Source organism: Manis javanica, chromosome 11 (genome assembly GCF_040802235.1).
Source record: "Manis javanica isolate MJ-LG chromosome 11, MJ_LKY, whole genome shotgun sequence".
Lineage (NCBI taxonomy): Eukaryota > Metazoa > Chordata > Mammalia > Pholidota > Manidae > Manis > Manis javanica.
Window position 1 is genome coordinate 53,219,295 of NC_133166.1, and position 22,435 is coordinate 53,241,729.

At 37.4% G+C, this 22,435-nt stretch overlaps 1 protein-coding gene across 3 annotated transcripts in view; it reads left to right on the top strand.

Moving 5' to 3' along the window:
• Positions 1–22,435, top strand: part of HIPK3 (homeodomain interacting protein kinase 3) — a 137,840-nt gene that overhangs the window by 96,786 nt on the left and 18,619 nt on the right. For all 3 annotated transcript variants that reach the window (XM_037019688.2, XM_037019694.2, XM_037019691.2), the window contains exon 3: positions 18,077–18,200. In XM_037019688.2, coding sequence (XP_036875583.1) covers positions 18,077–18,200 — 124 coding nt within the window. The remainder of the gene's footprint in view (positions 1–18,076; positions 18,201–22,435) is intronic.

A 22,435-nucleotide genomic window follows, 5' to 3' on the forward strand; every position in this document is an offset into this window, starting at 1 on the left:
TACTTATCTTAGAAACAATTGAATATTGTGGAAATATATGCTTTTCCCTCTCCTTGCCATATTGATTCCTCAGAGATAATTGCCAATAAAACTTGGGTTGTGTATGCTTTCTTAGATATGCTGTACTTGTACAAACATTTTTATCTGTGCCTGCATTTTATATCCACTGTTAGGAAAGAGCATAAAACCTAAATGTGATTTATTCCCACTAGGATGTTTAAACATTTTAACAGTAAGATATTAACAAAGGGCCAGGTGGTAGAAGCTGCTCGGGCTGAGAGTGGGGGTGGGGGAATTGATAAGGGCCTGGCTATACCTGTTTGAGTTTTTTAAACCTACCAATAAGATTAAGACAAATGTAAAGGAAAGGTATAACTGGCTTAGGCCATGTCCGGGGAAGAATGTGAACCCTGTAGTACTCAGCCAATGAGGAACCAGGGGAGGGACTCGCGTACTAGGAGATACATTATTGGCGCCAAACTCCCCAGGTGTGCCTGCCCACCAGACACCCGATCTTGCAAGACCGTCGTAAAAGCCTCGCTCCACTGTACTCTGTCTCCTGTCCACTTACTGAATTTGGACCACTGAGTGTGTTTCTCACATCCACTTTAGGTCTTTGCTGTCTTTTGCCAACTATGGGGCTTTGACTTGTAAGAATTTATTGAGTGAATGACGTTGAATTTTGTATTTATGAGTAATCACAGCTACTGGCTAGTAATAGATGGTCACATCTGCTGTTAGCTCATATCCTAATTGCCTGTGTAAAAGGATGTTATAGTCATCTTTAGGAACACAGTATCTGCCAAAAAGAGACTTACTTTAAGTAAGAAGTATCCAACAGATGTCTGTGTTTATAATATAAAGATTATTTATGGTTAAAAAAAAATAATGTAAAGATTATTTATGGTTTAAAATGAGCAAATGCTTAAAGATCAGGAAAATGGCTAAGTAAAATGTAAACTAAGTTCTTTCATTATCAGTATATTTATATTTTACATTTCCTGGTTAGTCTTAAAATCCAAGGTGTATGTTTAAAGAGGAAAAAACATTCATGGTAAGTATAACATCTGAGTGGGAGAACTTCAAGTAAGCTAAAAGCCTGATAATTTTAGTACTGGGAGGAATTATTTAATTTGTGTTATAGTTAAAAGCATGGATTCTGAATCCATAAAACCTGGTTTGAGTCCCAGCTAGCTGTGTGACCCTTAGGCAAGTTACTAATTCTTGTGTCTTTTCTTTATATGTCAAAAGGACTGGCATGAATATCAAGTGGTTTTAATATTTATAAAGCACTTAGAGCATTGCCTTGTTCCCAGTGTTATGTAACTGCTTGATGTGATGGCTGTTACACATTTTTAAAATGACTTACACAGAATGAAAAGCTGGTTGAAAAAATGGCAGCAAAACACTTGTTTATTTTGATTTTCCTAGAAAGCTATAGACAAGTTATAAAAAAAAAAAAGGCACATAACAGATGGTTTCTCATGTCATGTAACTATTAGAAGACATAGCTCAGTTAGTATATTCCTGTCCTGTGGAAAATAAAACTAGAGAATGACTTTAATTGAACTGCTAAAAATGACTTTTAATTTCTAGGTTTTCTGTTTGTTTGGCTTTCTGAGTTTCTTTCAGTTATATAATTTGAGGTGATGTGGTATAGAGAAAGGCTTTTGGAATCACACATTTTGAAATGTTAATTCCATCACTTTCTGGGTAACTTTGGGCAGTGTATCAGTTATCTGTTACTGTGTGACAACTCTAAAACTTAGTTGCTTCAAAACCAGTGATTTTTTTGTTTCTCTGATACTGTGGGCTGACTGTACACAACTGAGGGCTTTTTCTGTTTTATGTGGAACATTTTGTTTAACAGCATTTTTTATCTTGGAGCAGAAAAACAATGCAGAAATCTGTTTTTTAAACACTTCTTTAAATGAGATAATGCATTAAAAGTTCCTGCTATGATCCCAGGCCCATTACTAAAGTTCAGTAAATAGTGTTTGTTTTTACTGTAGAGTCAGAACATTTCAGTTGTCCCAAATGCAAAGTGGGTAGCATGTAAGTTCTCTTGGTTAATACCTGTTTGGCTCATGTTTTTGATTTAACAAAGATATTTTCAGCATTCCTGAATGAATGTATGCTAATAGCCTCCATTGGGTGATCAATTCATTGAACAAATAGTGGAATGCCTACTATGTGCCAGGCAGTGTTCTCAGCGCTAGGAATATAGCATTAAAATAAAATTTCTGCCCTCATAGAATTTATATTTTAGTTGGGGAGGGGCAAATAGATAATAAGTAAACATATATATCAGTTGTTGACAAGTTGTATAGAGAACAATAAAGCAGAACAACGAAGGACATGTCTGAGGCTTACCCTGTTTAAGTTGTTCAGGGAAGCCCTTTCTAAAAATGACCTTTGAGCAGATACACAAAGTAAGAGCAAAGGGATTAGTCCTGTTGTTCCCTCTGCCTGGAACCTTCTTATAGATAAGTAAAAGGTTTTGAGGCAGGAACTATGGTTAGAAACAATAAGGAGGCCAGTGTGAGTGCATCAGAGCAAGCAAGTGGATTAAATCATAAGAAATAGTAGATGTAGCTAAGCCTGAATCATGTATGACCTTGTAGGGCATTGTAAGGAATTTGACTAAGATACTCTGGGATAGAAAGCAGTTTGGTGATCTTGAAGAGAAGAGTGACATGGTCTGATTTGTGTATTAAATGGATCACTCTGGCTGGTAAGTTGAAAATAGGGGGTAGAAGACAGGGACAGAAGCAAGAATAGGAAGCTGTTGTAAAAATCCTGATGAGAGATGCTGGTGGCTTAGATTAGTGTGATAACAGTAAAGTGAAGCAAAGTCGTCAAATTCTGGATTTGTTTTGAAGATAGTGATTGGGATTTGCTGATACATGTGGGTGGGAAGTGAGAGAAAGAGCAGAGTCAAATTTGATTGTCCCAGACTATGGCCCTGAGAAACTAGAAGGATAGAATTGCCATTTTCTGAGATGGGGAAGGCTGCAGAGGATTGGGGTGGGGAGAATTAGGAGTTCTATTTGAACATGTTCAGTTTGAGGTATCTAATAGACACTTAAGAAGAGATGTTGAAGAGACAGGTACGTAAGTTTAGAATTAAGGAGAGAAGTCTGAGTTGGAGTTACACATTGGTAATCTTGGGAATATAGGCAGTAATTTAAAACTGTGTGATTGGATGAGCCCACCTAAGTGAAATGAATATAGATAGAGAAGACATACCCAAAGACTGAGCCTTGGGGACATTACAGAATTTAAAGGTTGTGGAAATGAGATGGAACTAGAAAGGAACCTGAGAAGGGGGTGCTAGTGAGGTAAAGAGGAGAACAAAGAGTGGTGTCCTGGAAATCAAATGCAGGCAGAGTTTAAAGAGGAGAAGCATAATCAGCTGTGTCAAATGCTGTAAGATAAGTAGATCATGCAGTGGCTGATGGTGACTTTGGCAAGAGCTATTTTGGTGGAATGATGGGGTAATGAAAGCCTGATTAGAATGAGTTCAAGACCAGCAGAATTGGAGGTAGCTTTTCTAAACAGTGCTTTCAAGAAGGATTGGTGTGAGGGGAAATAGACAAAGGGGTGATGGCTGAAGGAGGGTGTGTAAACAAGAACATTTTTTTCTAAGATGGGAGATGGGGTATGGTCTGAGAGAGTGGGAAATCGGTGGAGTGATACACTTCTGTAAGTGAGCATCAAAGCCTTAGATAGAAGCACTGACAGGTGCAAGTGGGCTAGTAGATGGGGTGATGAGAATGTGGAAGTTTCTTTGGAATTATGTCTTTTTTCCCCACCAGTAAAGTAGGATGCAAGGAAAACAGGAATGAGGATTGGGGAGGAGGTGGTGGTTTGAGAAAAGAGGAAGTGTGAATTAGGACACTGGGAGTGTGAATAAATTTGGGAAATGTATATACTGTTTTAGATTTTACACACTTGTATCTAGTCCCTTAGATAATATTTAGAATATGTAAGGTCAGTAGAAACCAGTTTAAAATGAAAGTATTAAGCTCAGGTAAATTACTTGCTCTTAGAGGGAGAGCCAGGTATCTACTCTTGAGTGTTTAAAATCTAGGTCTGTTTAGATGATTTACTACATTCCGTGATATGTCTTCCCAGGACGTTTCTTCATAGATTCCCAATTTTTTAGTATCAGTATAGCATAAAGCTCTCATGAAATTTACTCAAAGGGGATTGAACCTGTGATCCATGCTTTCTTATATTGGATTGGCAATATGTGGGCAGGTATTTTGCTTTTTTTTTTTTTAGTGCCCTAAAGGTTTAAAAAAGGGGTAAGCACAAGACTAAATCATAAAGCCTGCTGCACTGAACAAAGTAGAAAATCAGTAGTTCCTTTAACTCTGATTCCCTCTTCTGTTTTGGATATGTATTCTATGAAAGGCATTTTCTTCCTATACTTGCCAATTCTATCTAACACAGTGCTTGTTTTTGGCATATAGCCTCTCTGCACTAAGCTTCACCATTGGAGTACTGTATTCTTGCTCAGTAGCTTGGTGAGCTGACAATGGCCTCTTGGTTAACTTCGCATTTTTCATTAGAGCAAAAAAGCAGAAACAAATCACTTGATGAATGGATAAGTAAATATGGTATATCCATACAATGGAATAGTATTCAGCAATAAAAATATAGTGCTGATACATGCTGCAACATGTTTGAAACTTGAAAGCATTATGTTAAGTGAAAGAAGCCAGTCACAATTCCATTTGTATGAAATATCCACAGGAAGCAAATATGAAGAGATAGAAAGTAGATTTATGGTGGCCTAGGGATGGGGGAGTTTGGGAGGAATGGGGAGTGACTGCTAATGGATATAGGGCTTCTTTTATGGGATGATGGTTGCACAGTTATGTGAATATACTAAAACCATTGAATGGTGCCATTTAAATAGGTGAATTATAGCTTAAAACTTATTGTGAGGGGAGGGGTTTATTTATTTGTTTGTTTATTTTGGTATCATTAATCTACAATTACATGAAGAACATTACGATTACTAGGCTCCCCCCTTCACCAAGTCCGCCCCCACATACCCCTTCACAGTCACTGTCCATCAGCGTAGTAAGATGCTGTAAAATCACTACTTGTCTTCTCTGTGTTGCACAGCCCTCCCCGTGCCCCCCCACACTGTACATGCTAATCGTAATGCCCCCTTTCATTTTCCCCGCCCTTGTCCCTCCCTTCCCACCCATCCTCCCCAGTCCTTTTCCCAGTGGTAACTATTAGTTCATTCTTGGGTTCTGTGATTCTCCTGCTGTTTTGTTCCTTCAGTTTTCCTTTGTTCTTATACTCCACATATGAGTGAAATCATTTGGTACTTGTCTTTCTCCACCTGGCTTATTTCACTGAGCATAATACCCTCTAGCTCCATCCATGTTGTTGCAGATGGTAGGATCTGTTTTTATCTTATGGGTGAGTAATATTCCATTGTGTGTATGTACCACATCTTCTTTATCCATTCATCTACTGATGGACACTTAGGTTGCTTCCAATTCTTGGCTATTGTAAATAGTGCTGCGATAAACATAGGGGTGCATCTGTCTTTTTCAAACTGGAGTGCTGCATTCTTAGGGTAAATTCCTAGAAGTGGAATTCCTGGGTCAAATGGTATTTCTATTTTGAGCATTTTGAGGAACCTCCATACTGTTTTCCACGGTGGTTGAACTAATTTACATTCCCACCAGCAGTGTAGGAGGGTTCCCCTTTCTCCGCAACCTCGCCAACATTTGTTGTTGTTTGTCTTTTCGATGATGGTGATCCTTACTGGTGTGAGGTTGTATCTCATTGTGGTTTTAATTTGCATTTCTCTGATGACGAGCGATATGGAACGTCTTTTCATGTGTCTGTTGGCCATCTGAATTTCTTCTTTGGAGAACTGTCTATTCAGCTCCTCTGCCCATTTTTTAATCGGATTATTTGCTTTTTGTTTGTTGAGGTGTGTGAGCTCCTTATATATTTTGGATGTCAATCCTTTATCGGATCTGTCATTTATGAATATATTCTCCCATACTGTAGGATACCTTTTTGTTCTGTTGATGGTGTCCTTTGCTGTGCAGAAGCTTTTCAGCTTGATATAGTCCCACTTGTTCATTTTTGCCTTTGTTTGCCTTGCCCGGGGAGATATGTTCATGAAGAAGTCACTCATGTTTATGTCCATGAGATTTTTGCCTACGTTTTTTTCTAAGAGTTTTATGGTTTCATGACTTACATTCAGGTCTTTGATCCATTTCGAATTTACTTTTGTGTATGGGGTTAGACAGTGATCCAGTTTGATTCTCTTACATGTAGCTGTCCAGTTTTGCCAGCACCATCTGTTGAAGAGACTGTCGTTTCCCCATTATATGTCCATGGCTTCTTTATCGTATATTAATTGGCCATATATGTTTGGGTTAATGTTTGGAGTCTCTGTTCTGTTCCACTGGTCTGTGGCTCTGTTCTTGTGCCAGTACCAAATTGTCTTGATTACTGTGGCTTTGTAGTAGAGCGAGATGCCCCCCACTTTATTCGTCCTTCTCAGGATTGCTTTGGGTATTTGGGGTCTTTGGTGTTTCCATATGAATTTTTGAACTATTTGTTCCAGTTCATTGAAGAATGCTGTTGGTAATTTGATAGGGATTGCATTGAATCTATATACTGCTTTGGGCAGGATGGCCATTTTGACGATACTAATTCTTCCTAGCCAGGAGCGTGGGATGAGTTTCCATTTGTTAGTGTCCTCTTAAATTTCTCTTAAGAGTGTCTTGTAGTTTTCAGGGTATAGGTCTTTCAGTTCCTTGGTTAGGTTTATTCCTAGGTATTTTATTCTTTCTGATGCTATTGTGAATGGAATTGTTTTCCTGATTTCTCTTTCTATTAGTTCATTGCTAGTGTATAGGAAAGGCACAGATTTCTGTGTGTTAATTTTGTATCCTGCAACTTTGCTGAATTCCAATATTAGTTCTAGTAGTTTTGAAGTGGAGTCTTTAGGGTTTTTTATGTACAATATCATGTCATCTGCAAATAGTGACAGTTTGACTTCTTCTTTACCAATCTGGATTCCTTGTATTTCTTTGTTTTGTCTGATTGCCGTGCTAGGACCTCCAGTACTATGTTGAATAACAGTGGGGAGAGTGGGCATCCCTGTCTTGTTCCCAGTCTCAGAGGAAAAGCTTTCAGCCTCTTGCTGTTCAGTATGATGTTAGCTGTGGGTTTATCATATATGGCCTTTAGTATGTTGAGGTACTTGCCCTCTATGCCCATTTTGTTGAGAGTTTTTGTCATGAATGGATGTTGAATTTTGTCGAATGCTTTTTCAGCATCTGTGGAGATGATCATGTGGTTTTTGTCCTTCTTTTTGTTGATGTGGTGGATGATGTTGATGGATTTTCGAATGTTGTACCATCCTTGCATCCCTGGGATGAATTCCACTTGGTCATGGTGTATGATCCTTTTGATGTATTTTTGAATTCGGTTTGCTAATACTTTGTTGAGTAGTTTTGCATCTATGTTCATCAGGAATATTGGTCTATAATTTTCTTTTTTGGTGGGGTCTTTGCCTGGTTTTGGTATTAGGGTGATTTTGGCTTCATAAAATGAGTTTGGGAGTATTTCCTCCTCTTCTATTTTTTGGAAAACTTTAAGGAGAATGGGTGTTATGTCCTCTCTGTATGTCTGATAAAATTCCAAGGTAAATCCATCTGGCCCGGGGTTTTTGTTCTTGGGTAATTTTTTGATTACCGCTTCAATTTCGTTGCTGGTAATTGGTCTGTTTAGATTTTCTGTTTCTTTATGGGTCAGTCTTGGAAGGTTGTATTTTTCTAGGAAGTTGTCCATTTCTCCTAGGTTTTCCAGCTTGTTAGCATATAGGTTTTTGTAGTATTCTCTAATAATTCTTTGTATTTCTGTGGGGTCCGTCGTGATTTTTCCTTTCTCGTTTCTGATTCTGTTGTTGTGTGTTGACTCTCTTTTTCTCTTAATAAGTCTGGCTAGAGGCTTATCTATTTTGTTTATTTTCTTGAAAAACCAGCTCTTGGTTTCATTGATTATTTTCTATTGTTTTATTCTTCTCAATTTTATTTATTTCTTCTCTGATCTTGATTATGTCCCTCCGTCTGCTGACCTTAGGCCTCATTTGTTCTTTTTCCAATTTCAATAATTGTGACAATTAGACTATTCATTTGGGATTGTTCTTCCTTCTTTAAATATGCCTAGATTGCTATATACTTTCCTCTTAAGAGTGCTTTTCCTGCGTCCCACAGAAGTTAGGGGTTTGTGTTGTTGTCATTTGTTTCCGTATATTGCTGGATCTCCATTTTAATTTGGTCGTTGATCCATTGATTATATAGGAGCATGTTGTTAAGCCTCCTTGTGTTTGTGAGCCTTTTTGCTTTCTGAAAAGTTGGTTGGTAGGATTTCAATCTTTTGGAATTTACTGAGGCTCTTTTTGTGGCCTAGTATTTGGTCTATTCTGGAGAATGTTCCATGTGCACTTGAGAAGAATGTGTATCCTGTTTCTTTTGGATGTAGAGTTCTATAGATGTCTATTAGGTCCATCTGTTCTAGTGTGTTGTTCAGTGCCTCTGTGTCCTTACTTATTTTCTGTCTGGTGGGTCTGTCCTTTGGAGGGTGTGGTGTGTTAAAGCCTCCCATAATGAATGCATTGCATTTTATTTCCTCCTTTAATTCTGTTAGTATTTGTTTCACATATATTGGTGCTCCTGTATTGGGTGCATGTATGTTTATAATGGTTATATCCTCTTGTTGGGCTGAGCCGTTTATCATTATGTAGTGTCCTTCTTTATCTCTTGTTACTTTCTTTGTTTTGAAGTCTATTTTGTCTGATACCAGTACTGCAACACCTGCTTTTTTCTCTCTGTTGTTTGCATGAAATATGTTTTTCCATCCCTTGACTTTTAGTCTGTGCATGTCTTTGGGTTTGAGGTGAGTCTCTTGTAAGCAGCATATAGATGGGTCTTGCTTTTTTATCCATTCTATTACTCTGTGTCTTTTAATTGGTACATTCAGTCCATTTACATCTAGGGTGATTATTGAAAGATATGTACTTATTGCCATTGCAGGCTTTAGATTCGTGGTTACCAAAGGTTCAAGGTTAGCTTCTTTACTACCTTACTGTCTAACTTAACTCACTTATGGGCCTATTATAAACACAGTCTGATGATTATTTCTCTCCCTTCTTACTCCTCCTCCTCCATTCTTCATATGTTGGGCATTTTCTTCTGTGCTCTTTTTAGGAGTGCTCCCATCTAGAGCATTCCCTCTAAAATACCCTGTGGAGGTGGTTTGTGGGAGGCAAATTCCCTCAACTTTTGCTTCTCTGGGAATTGTTTAATCCCTCCTTCATATTTTAGTGATAATCGTGCTAGATACAGTATTCTTGGTTCAAGGCCCTTCTGTTTCATTGCATTAAATATATCATGCCATTCTCTTCCAGCTTGTAATATTTCTGTTGAGAAGTCTGATGATAGCCTGGTGGGTTTTCCTTTGTAGGTGACCTTTTTTCTCTTTCTGGCTGCCTTTAATACTCTGTTCTTGTCCTTGATCTTTGCCATTTTAATTATTATGTGTCTTGGTGTTGTCCTCTTTGCGTCCTTTCTGTTGGGATTTCTGTGTGCTTTCGTAGTCTGAGCAACTATTTCCTCCCCTAGTTTGGGGAAGTTTTCAGCAATTATTTCTTCAAAGACACTTTCTATCACTTTTTCTCTCTCTTCTTCTTCTGCTACCCCTATAATGTGGATATTGTTCCTTTTGAATTGGTCACACAGTTCTCTTAATATTGTTTCATTCCTGGAGATCCTTTTATCTCTCTCTGCATCAGCTTCTATGCATTCCTGTTCTCTGGTTTCTATTCCATCAATGGCCTCTTGCATCTTATCCATTCTGCTTATAAATCCTTCCAGAGATTGTTTCACTTCTGTAATTTCCCTCCAGGTGTCATCCCTTAGCTCTTGTATATTTCTCTGCAGCTCCATCAGCATGTTTATGATTTTTATTTTGAATTCTTTTTCAGGAAGACTGGTTAGGTCTATCTCCTTCTCAGGGGCTGTGATTTTGCTCTGTATCAAATTTTTCTGCCTTTTCATGGCCATAGAGATAGTTTGCGGAGCTGGCGCAAGTGATAGCTGGGAGAACTTCCCTCCTTGTTGGTTGGTGGCCTTCCTCTCCTTGGAGAACAGCGACCTCTAGTGGCTTGTGCTGGGCAGCCACGCACAGATGGGGCTTCTGATTCTTGCCTGGCCGCTGTGGAGTTTAGCTCGCGTTGGCAGTGGCTGTGGCCTGCCTCTGGCTGCTGCTCTGATATGTTGGAGTTATATCAGAGTGGAAATGGCTGGGAGGCTGTTTATCTCCATGAGTGGCCTCTATGCTGCCCTATTGCCCATGGGGTTAGAGTCCCCAGAGTTCCTGGGAGTCCTAGCTGCTGGGCTAAGTGTCCTGGGATGCTTCCGTCCAGATGTGGGGTCCCTGTCCCTTTAAGACTTTCAAAAGCACTTGCTTTTCTTTGTCCCAGGGGCACTGACTGCGGGGACCCGCTCGCAGGTCTTACTGTCCTGTTTCCCTAGTTTCCAGCACCCCATGCACGCACTGTGTCTGCGCTCTGGTGCAGATGGCTAGGGCTGGGTGTTTAGCAGTCCTGGGCTCCCTCTCCCTCCCCGCTCCGACTCCTCTTCTCCTGCCGGGGAGCTGGGGGGAGGGTCCCTCCGGGCTGCAGTTTGTGTCTTACCCCCTTCGCGAGACGCTGGGTTCTGGCAGGTATGGATGTAGTCTGGCTGTTGTCCTGTGTCTTCTGGTCTCTCTTTTAAGAAGAGTTGTATTTGTTGTATTTTCAAAAATATATGTGGTTTTGGGAGGAGATTTCCGCTGCTCTACTCATGCTGCCATCTTGGCTCTGCCTCCAAAACTTATTTTTAAAAAATGCCTTTTGCATCTTCCTCCACTCAGAGAAGACTGTTCTGATTTTAGTATTTTTATCTTTATTGAGTTTACCATTAACTTACTTTTTTCAAGTTTGTGCTGCATTTCTTTGCCATCTAATTGTCAAAAGTAGAGAGAAGCATATAGATACACAGTAGAGTGAAAGACAGAGAGAGCTATCATCAAGAGGAGTCTGGATGCTTACCTTTCAGTTTTACTGACTGATGTTACCTCACAGAATCATCAGATTCTGGCCCTTTGGCTTTGTCATTTTAGAAATCATTTAATCAGTGTCCTAGTGTTGACCAGACTTGGGTTGTTCCTCACTAGACTCACAAGAAGCTAAAGTGTATCAGCACTAGGCTAGTTCATTAACTTTAATGAGATATGAAGCTATTAGGCAGACTAGATATTCACGTTGGCCTGTTATATTCTCCATATGTAGAAAAATGAAGTTAGGAGCTGCATTATGATCAACATTTTCTTGATAGCCACGAAATCATCACGAGTTCATAGTTTAATGGCATTTCCAGTGAAAACCCAAGACATCTGTCTCTAGTATGAGAATATGGTTGTTCCTAGAACTAGACATTTTTTTTTTACTTTTAGTAAATATTTTATTGTATTGGATTATGGGAATTAAGGGAATGAAGGGTCCATACCATATTTTTCAAAAGCAGTATTTTTTTTTAGAGGGCATCTCTCATATTTATTGATCAAATGGTTGTTAACAACAATAAAATTCTGTATAGGGGACTCAATGCTCAATGCACAATCACTAATCCACCCCAAGCCTAATTCTCGTCAGTCTCCAGTCTTCTGAAGCATAACAAACAAGTAGAAGTAGACATTTTTAATTTGTGAACTAAGATACCCTTTTTCCTAACAAGCCTTGGTTTCTTCTGACAGTAATTGAATTTTCAACTTAAAAAAGTAAATAAAAATAAAATGAGTAAATAGTTCATTAATACTCATTGTCTTTACTGACGGTATTTCACTGTATTCTGATTCGAAGCATCTACTGCTAACATGCTCTCCTAGTGCTCTAGCAAAAGTCTGTAAAACATACAGAGTTCAGTTTACCCACTTCAAAAAATTGTTTTTCAGCTTAGCCATTTCACCCTGTATTTTATGTCAGTGTTTCAAGGTTTCAGGGAAGTAGAAAGGATTTGATCTTAATGAATTGATACCTTTTATTAAAACACTCATAGCAAAAAAGAAACGTGCCATTTTAGGTACAAATTTCCTTTGTTATCATATGACTAAATTTCCAAGTTTGTTTGGTGGGTTTGACACTTGTATTCTAATTGTGAGTTATTTATAGAGTGGTAAACAACAGGTTTAGTTACACTCTATATTCAATAGATATGTTTAATGGGGTCCTTGCCTACTCTAAAAAATAAAAATGATTTCTGTTCTTTGCTATATCACACTCAGAAGGGAGTTACAGTAGATGAAAAACAGAAGTGGAAGGATTTCCTTCAGGAGTAGAACAGAGATTTAAGAGTGGTCCACAGTATAACAGTGAAGCAAAACTGCAGGAACAAAATGGCAGCAGACTCACAGACTCCAAGAATGAACTAGTGGTTACCAAAGGGGAGGTGTGTGGGAGGGCGGGTAGGGAGGGAGGGAGAAGGGGACTGAGGGGTATTATGTTCAGTACACATTGTGTGGGGGATCATGGGGAGAACAGTGTATTATAGAGAAGGGACATAATGGATCTTTGCCAACTTGCTGCATTGAAGGAAAGTGACTGCATTGGGGTATGGGTGGGGACTTGATAATATGGGTAAATGTAGTAACCACATTGTTTTTTCATGTGAAACCTTCATAAGAGTGTATATCAATCATATCTTAATTAAAAAAAGTTAAAAAAAAAGGGTGGTCCACAAATCGGAATCCTTGCTATGATTATTTTTATACAAAAGTATATTTTTCCCAGAGGAAGAATTTGAGCACTGTTTAAGATAACCAGAAAACTTAAGTTTTATTCATTACTGACAGATGGAGATACTCTTTCATGCATTATTCAATTTTTAAAGTTTATTGTCTTGTAAGACTGGCTGGTAGAACTCTGACACCTCTGGCAGTTTCCTCTATATTGGAAATGCTTTAAGGTATTGTTTCCAACCTTTTTCTATATGGGATGATACACAAAAAAATTGATAACGTTTTATGGCATACTGGGGTAAACTGGAGAGAATTTGGTCACATTTGAATGGGCCTTGGTGAAGGGTTTTTTTGCATTTTTGTTGATACATATGTGTATTATACAATAAAATACAAAAGCTCTTGGGAAGATAGTGTGGCAGTCATGGAATTGTACCACTCAGATCCCCCTTCAAAAGAACCTCCTTTGAGGAGTTGACTGGGAACTTCCAGCTCTTGAACCTTCAGATATGTATTGAACCAGAGGCCACACTTCCTCTGGGCTATTCCCAGCCAGTGACCAAATGTAACTAGAGCTGGCTATGCTTGCTTGGTGGGGAACTCCTCTAGCAGGAAATTTTTTCTCAGGGACTCTGCATTGGGCCAGCCAAGATTTTCTAATAACAGCACTGCCATCCCAGTAGAGGCTCTTTCTACCCAGTTGCTTCCTTTGCATCTCTTCTTTCTCAGGTGTCAGAACTGATCAGGGTCTGAGGGCTCTCTTCACCTGCTTGCTCTTCCTGTATCCTGTGCAGGCATCCCCAGCTCCCCCACACCCTGCCCTATTTCTTGCTCTTCTAAACTCAGAGGATCCAAACTGATGTAATAGTATACAATGAATTTGTATAAAATGTGCAGTTAGAATTCGTGCATATTTTAAAAGGAGAAATTTGAGTTTGCCTCTATGAATAAAACTTTTGTTATCTTAGATTTTATGTTTGAAGTGTCTATGCAATTTCTGGTGAAGATTTTGAAAAGATCTCTCCACATTCTTGTCACCGTCAGTTAGAAACATGGCTCATTAAAAGTAAAAAGTGAAAGTGAAATTAGATGGTAGCAAAGAGCAGAAGAAATTCATTGCTCTTTGTCAGATGACAGAAACTTTTTTCTTATTTTTAATCAGATTTCAAATAATTTCAGTATCTTTAACTTGTACATCTTAGGTACTGTCATTGTACATTTCTCTCATTCATTGACAAACATGATGTGAAAGTTCCCTACAATAGCCAGTTTCAAATCAAGTGATTTTTTTCATATTAAATATTTCAGAAAAATCATGAAGCTCTTCCATAGATATGGCTCTGTTAGTCTCAATTCTTGAGAATTCAAATTAGTACACAAGTACCTATTACTAGTGAATTCCTGTTTACTCCTTTTTTTTTTTAACTGAAGTATCATTGATATACAATCATACTGGTTTCAAATATACAACACAGTGGTTCAACAGTTACCCATTGTAAGTCCGGGGAAAGGAAATCCCGGAGCAAAATACCTCTAAAAACCAAAATCAGTCAAAGGGAGAAATAAAGTTTAAAACCTGTTTATTGCTCACAAAACTTCAGTTCCAGGTCGTCTTTCTTCTCTGCTCAAGCAGCAACCACAACACCGGCCCTCACCCTCACCTCTCAGGTACAGATAAGCCCTCTGTTGCCCAGGTAATTACCCATTGATATGGAGATGAACTTCTCCACCCCTGAGGAAAGATGCAAATGCAGTAAAGCCATACTTCTTTCCACCTCTGAAGGCCTGTTGATATGCAGATTTACCAAAGCCAGGCGAGATATTCTGGAAATACTTCAATTTTACCCACACCCAGTTATTAAACTGTCACCCCTTTTAGCATAGGAAGATGTTACAGAATCATTGACTATATTTTCCATGCTGTACTACTATCCCATGACCAGCTTGTATTATGATTGAGAATTTTTGTGCCCCTTTATCCCCCTCAACCTTCCTACACCACCCCCCACCCCACCAACACCTCCTTTGTGATAACTACTAGTCAATTCTTAGTGTCTATAAGCCTACTGCTGTTTTGTTCATTGTTTTGCTTTGTTTTTGTGTTCCACAAATAAGTGAAATTATGTCGTATTTGTTTTTCTCTACCTGGCTTATTTTACTGAGTGGAATACCCTCTAGATCCATCCATATTGTTGCAAATCGCAGATTTCTTTTTTTATGTCTGAATAATACTCCATTGTATATGTAACATATCTTCATCCATTCGTCTATTGATGAACACTTACGTTGCTTTTATATCTTAGCTGTTGTAAATAATGCAGTGATAAACGTATGGGTGCATGTATCTATAAGATAAATTTTAGCCGAAATAAGCAGGCGAAGAGAGGCAACAAAGGGCCAGGTAGTTTATTTGAATGCCACTCCCCAGTGATGTTCTGCCGTCTGGATATTACAGGCCGGGGAAGTCACACCTGGTCAGGGAGGTGGGGGCTTATAAGGGATTAGGAGGGGGAGGAGTGGGCAAGCTATCCTAGGGGGCGTGGAGAGGTATGATTGGCTAAAGGTGACATAATAGACAACTAGAAACTTTTTTTCCTTCCAAGAGGGAGGAGGCTGACATCCGGGTCTTAGTTGGCACATCAGAAGGATGGAATTCAGGAAGAGCTGTCCCCTTTCCATATAAGGCACGGACCTTGGGGTCTGGTCTGTTCTCCCCCTGTGGCATCTCTCTGTTCTGTTTGCATGTCCTTGTTTTTCCTTCCTCCAGCCTAACAGTATCTTTTCGAATCAGATTTTGTTTTCTTCTTTACTCCTTACTTTTGAAACCCCCTTTTTGCTTTAAATCTTTTTTTAGTATAGGTTAGTATACACCCTTTAGGAGCTCTTACACCCATTTCTGTTTCTTTCTGCTTAGACTTATATTCTTCAAGGACTTATTCAGATCCATTTTTTGTTCTGATGTTTTGTGTGACCCAAACTATGTTGGAATGATTTATTTGAGAACTGTTTACTGTGTGCATATTCTCTGCTAAGTTCTGTGTATACAGTAGTAAACAAAAAAGAATTAAGATCTCTCTCTTCTTTTGTGTGATATTATTAATATATGCTTGATAATTTATTTTTTTCTTTCTAGAACACAATTTATCATTGATTATATCTAAATGTAATTCATGTGTCTGCATCTACACAAGCATCTATTAAATATTTTGTCAAAAGAATGAAAGCTTTTTATGACTATGTTTTAAAGATCTTTTACATTTGATAGCATGTACCCATGGCACTTAATTGCTTTTAACAAATCCTTCTGTATTAGGAGTCGACTGAATCTTGAGTGTAAATTATAGCAGAGATGTCCAGGAGTAGAATTCAGTGGACAGATACCAAACATATGGTAGCACACAACTTGTTTATTATCCCTTGAATTTAACTCTGATCAGAAGAGCTGTAGAGAGATGGAGTCATCTTCCCACTGGTCTTCTTGAGTCTAGGGCTTTGGTTCTGAACTTTGGCCATGTATTGGAATCACCTCTGGAGCTTTAAAAAATACTGATGGTTAAGTCCCATTTCCAGAGTTTCTGATTTAATTGGTATGGGGTACTGCGTTAGGAGATGATGGTAATCAACAGTCTCAGTTAAAGCAATTAGCAGAAGACTTGTTTTTTATAACTATATAATATGTAATGCAGAGAGCTTGGGGACAGTGCCATCCCAATAATAATGCGGATTCATATTGAGGGAGTTCCAAATGGTCAAGTTAGGAAAAATTGGATCAAAATAAATAATTATAGTAATGGAATTAACCCATTGAATAAAATAGGAATCCATTAATCTATACTTACATAGGTAAATAAGTGAATAAATTGGAAGTTTGTTAAGGAATGGATTATTCATGTAGTCTCAAAGTGAAATCCACAAAATACTTAGTTACAGAGGGGAAAGGAGGAACTTGATAGTGGAGATACCTAGCAGATACCATCTTAATCAAGTCATTAAAGTGAATGTGATCAGGAATGTAACAAATGAAAATTGTATATTGCCTGATAGCATATAATGAGAAAAAACATTACTTCTGTAATATTCCTCCCAAAGATTCATAACCCAGATTTAATTATGAGCAAACGTCAGACAAACTCACATTGAAGGACATTCTACAAATAACTGACCTGTAATATTTTATGCCAACGTCATAGAAATCAAGAAAGACTTGAGGAACATTCCTTATTGAAAAAGACTAAAAGAGAAAAGACAACTAAATGCAATGCATGGTTTCGAATTGGATATATCCTTTTGCTCTGATGAGCATTATTAGTATAATTGGCCAAACTTGGAGTCCTCTGAGGCTTAGATGGCAGAGATGTATCAGTTCATTTCCTGATTTCGATGATTGTATTGGTTAATGTAGGAGGATATTCTTGTTTGTTGAAAATATAAAGTATACAGTTATTTGGCAAATTATTCTCAAGTGGTTCACGAAAAAAAATTCATTGTGTTCTTATAACTGTAAGTTTGAGACTGTTTAGGATAACTGTATGACAGTTTGGAATTAATAGCTGTGTTTGAAGCTTCTCTTAGAATGTTAATCTCATGGGAAAGTCATATAGGTAGCAACATAATATATGTGGAGATGATATTTTTCATGGAATACATTTTCTAAGTAATCAAAGCTCTTCAAGTGCTAAAATGCTTTTTAGGTCTTTTGAAGTATTTTATACTTCGATGCCTTTTAAAGCAGAGTACATTGAACTTGATCCTGTCTCTTCTGGTTAACTAGTAGTCCTAATTATGTGAATATTTACCATTGTCTTCTGAAGTAATATCTAAGTCTAGATCCCTTTTAGCCTTTGGGGTTTTGTTTGTTTTGTTTTGGTCTTACCTCTAAATGTCTGGTTTTCAGTTCTGTTGTGCATGTATTTAATAGTTTACCAGTTTTTTTCTTAGTGTGCTATTTCTGATCTGCTATAGTCTCAAAAACAAAACCTATACTTTTTCCTTCTTAAAATGTTTTGTTAATAAAACTCTTTATAAGGCTTAAGTAGACATTTTATCATAGCGATGTTATACTCAATTCCTTTTAAGCTTAATTCACAGTTGTGGCTAGGTTTCAGAGTTTTGAAAAGTGAAGGGTCACTGTAAATAGAATAAACAGAAGGTGATTTCACTGTCATTTTTCTAACTTTTTTTAGATGTCAGATGAAGTCAGAAAATTTTAAAGGAAAAACACTGATTTTTTTTTTTTAAATTTCAGGGCTCCAGAGATTATATTGGGGTTGCCGTTTTGTGAAGCCATAGATATGTGGTCATTGGGATGTGTGATTGCTGAATTATTCCTTGGATGGCCTCTCTACCCAGGAGCCTTGGAGTATGACCAGGTAACAACTGTCATGATAATCTAGTACAACTGGTAGAATGTAAAGAATAATGATAGACTTAAGGAATGCATTTTCCCAGGTATATAATACATGTGAAAATCTTTTAAAACCTGGAATCTTTTGGAATTAAAATTCAAGATCTCAAAAGTGTATTTGATGTTTAAAAAATCTTTCATAACACTGAAGTATCTTCTCATAAATGTAGTAGATACAATCCACAAGCCTAAAAACTAGCTTCGTAAAACTCTTGACAAGAGTTTTCATAGTAAAGACATATGAAGGCTGGATTGTGTCCATATAAATAATAGTGCTTTGCTTGGGTGACAGACTTTGATTATGCATGAAATGTCAGCTTCTCCCAATAAAAGACATAAGTCTCCCCCCAACACCCCCCAGTCTCCAACTACTGGTCCTATACCAATAACTGTTACTGGTCTTAAGTATCGTAGTCATCTAAATCCTCTTAAGAATTTTTATCTGTTTTGGAATGGTGCTGAAAATCTAGTTTAACATTATTTGAATAATTCTTCGTCGAATCCAGCAAATTGCCTCATTAAACATTTTTCATGATAGTTTTCAGGTATGTTCACTAGCTGCTGTGAGCTATTAGATAATGTTTGTTGTTTTATTGGTTTTTTAATACCAAGGTTCTTTTTTGGAGTAATTGTTATTTTACTATTGTTTGAAGAATTTCATAGCATCTCCCTTATTAGAGAGATATATACTCAACTTCTTTTAGTGGGAAATGTTAGTTAAAATTAACAAAATGGTTAACATTCATTTTGTCTTCATTTGGCTTATAGTACATAAATGAAATTTTTATTTAAATGATAGACTATTTAACTTAACATGGAAAAATAGTAAATAGAGCATTTAAAACCACATGTCATAATTTTAACAACAAAATATGCCTTTTGATTTTCAAGGCTTAGCTCTCTCACATAAAGAATATGAGAGGTAGTTAATTTGATGACTTAAATATATATTGCTGGGATGACTCTAAGGGTCATTTGATATTAATTAGATTGGATGATTTAGAAGCTTTAATCTCTTATTTTCTTCTAATGACTTTCTACCCTTAAGCCTTCTCTTTTAGGCTAGGTTTCCTGTATTTCTCTACCTTCCCTCCTCTGTGTTCAGCATACCTTTTAAAAGACTGTTCCTGTAAAATTTGTCAAGCAGTGTGGCTTCCTTCAGCTTTTTACCCAACCACTAACTTTGATGCAAATGCTAGACCGTTGCTAGTTTTGAAAGAATTGGTGATCTACTCGTAGAGTCCTATGACCCTTTAGCTGCTGAAGTACCAAGGTACCAGTCAAATGTTAGAAGAATGTCTTTGGCCTTTTGGACTACCGTTCATGACATGCATAGTACTTTGGAGCAGGACACCATCTAGTGGCAGTTTCAGGTTGATTTGCTATTATGTAAGTCTAGTCTTGGACAACTGAAGTTAGTACTGAAATTGGCTACTGAAATAATACCTAAACATATGCTAGTTACTGCCCTTCCTGTTTTATAAAGGAGAACTTTGAGGCCCAGAAAAATGCAATGATTTGTCAAAAGTCACAGTGGTAATTTAAGACAAGTCCTGACCAAAACCCAGTTTCTCTAAATTCTAAAATAGATGATTTTTAAAAAAATTGGGACCAGGTGCCATCTGATCCAGATTTACAATATTTTCAGAATGTGTATTACTTTAATTGCAGAGGGGTATAGTAATTGAAAAAAACTTAGCATATAGCATCAATAGTTGCTATTTTATTTTTTAACCATTTTTTTTTTGGCCTTACAGTGGGAATACAGTGGGCAATAGAGTAAAATTACTGATTAATGCTTATTGAGCTCTTTTATTGCCAGTAACTGTTCTTAATTCATTTAATGCTCACAGCAACCCTGTGAAATACATACTGCTCTTGCCTCTTTTTTATAGATGAGGACACCAGGGTGTGGTGAAGTTAAATACCTTGGCCAAGAATTTCACACAGGCAGTCTGAATCCTGAAGCTATTCTATTAGCAGTGGGCCTTTACACTACCTCCTCGATAATGATGCTTTCAAGGCAACATGGGGGTAGTTAAAAGGGCCCAGCTAAACCCTGCTCTACTCTGTCCTTAATCCAGGCATTGGCCCTCTTCCAGATTACACTTCCACCCTACCACTGTCAGTCTGCTATCACTTACTGGGGTTTCACAGTCTTTATGTTAGTTTCTCAAAACCATCAACTGCTTGTTGGTATTCTACATCCAGATTTGATCTTAGGAAGTTCACCGCTCCCAACTCCTCATCTGTAAAGGGGCTATAATGTGACCAACTGTGTGGTTGTTTTGACGATTAAATTAGATAACACATTTAATTAGATGTATACTCAATTCAGATGTACTGGATTAATCCTTCTGGGGAAGGAGTAGGCAGCCTGTACTGGTTTATCATTTCGTCTTATAATAACATTTTGCACAAATATCTATTGTAGAAATGTATTTTGTAGGAGCTGTTTGCTTTTATTAATAACATTGCTTCTAACAACACAAGTATTCTTATATTACAAATACATCGGTTTTATTTATAAAGAGGGGAAGCTCATCCAGTCAATTTGGGAGATTAGATTCAACATGAACACATAACAATTCCAAATTTTAGACTTTTAGTAACAGCTTCAAAGTGATATAAATCTAAAATTGACAGAACCAAAAAAAAAGGCAAACCCACAATCATGGATTTAAGTAGTTTTTTCTAGTAATTGATAAAGCAAGTGGAAATTAGTAAGAATATAGCAGATTTGAAGACATGGTTAATTAAGTTGACCTAATAATGTAAGTATAGAGCACTACAACCAATACTACATTCAAAACTCAGAATACATACTCTTCAAGGGCACATGAAACATTTACAAAAATAGACTTACTATAAAATAGATTATAACTGACCTCTTTCTTAACTCTTGTTGATATGTCTTATGTCGAATCTTTATTTAACCTTCTAATATAATACCATTTTTTTTCCAAAGGAGATGAAAGAGGGTTAACAGTAGACCTTTAGTTTTTATATACTTAAAAGCCATATTTGAGTCACCAGGACAAAATACGCAGATTATTTTAATTCTTCATTATGGGGTTAGTGTTCTAGCCCTTTAATCATCTTTATCATCTCTTAAGGACTTTCCAAGACAATTCCCTTTGTGATTTTTGGATTCTACAACTAGGCATAGGCCATACTGAGAATTTCTCATGTCATATTTTCTCACATGTGCACTTCATTATATTCTTACCCAGACATTTTTGTTGTGTGTGTTTAGAGAAGGCTTCCCTGTAAATTGGTACTGTGCTTGGACCCTTTCCTGCCTTAACTGTAGTTATACTGTAGGTATATTCTATGTACTGGATTCAACTTCTGTTTACGAGGTAAGTATCAAAAACATTCTAGGTAATTAAATAATATTTTTATTATTTACTGGATGGATGGACAGTATTTACTTAGTAAATGTTGACTGTTCTTATAAAATGTTTGTTGGAATTTAGATAGAATCTTATCCAGAACAGCAAGAAGCCTGAGTGTACTCAAAAAATATATTTGGTAATTTCAAATCATCTTATGTAAGAAAAATAAGGTTCATTGTTTCAACTCCAGTGATGGGGTTGGAGTGGAAATCTTTAAATAATTCTATTTTGTCAAGCTATTTGGTTTACAAAAGAGACTATCTCAGGCTGGCTCAAGTAAAAGAGTTCATTTATTTATGTGTGGACTATCACACAAATCCAACAGTAGAGCTCTAATATGACTGCATTTTGTGAAATCTGGAGTTGGAGGTGGTTTTGGATTTAAGGCAATGCTTAGAGGAGTGAATAGGCTCTGGTAGAACTTCACTCTGGTGCTGGATCCTAAGTTTGGCTTAGCTGCCCTTCAGGTGCCTTTATCTGGTTTGATTCTAATTTGTTATTCAGAATTTCTGCTCACTCTTAGCTTTGGTTAGGTTAACTTGGCCATTGAACCCTGGCTCTGTTTTATAAAACCCTTCAGTTCATCCCCCAACAGTAATGGGTATTTCTAAGTTCACATTCCTGACATTGTAAGTCTGATTTGCTTACCTTATTTTTAGTTGAGTTCACAAGGTGAATTTATGAGTTAATTGCTTCTGAGTCAGGTCCACACCCTTCGTCTGTTGGGGACACAGTAGGCAATGAGTGGGTCCCTTCATATTTAGGGGTTATAGGTGCAACAATTTCCTTCAAAAGACTGGGC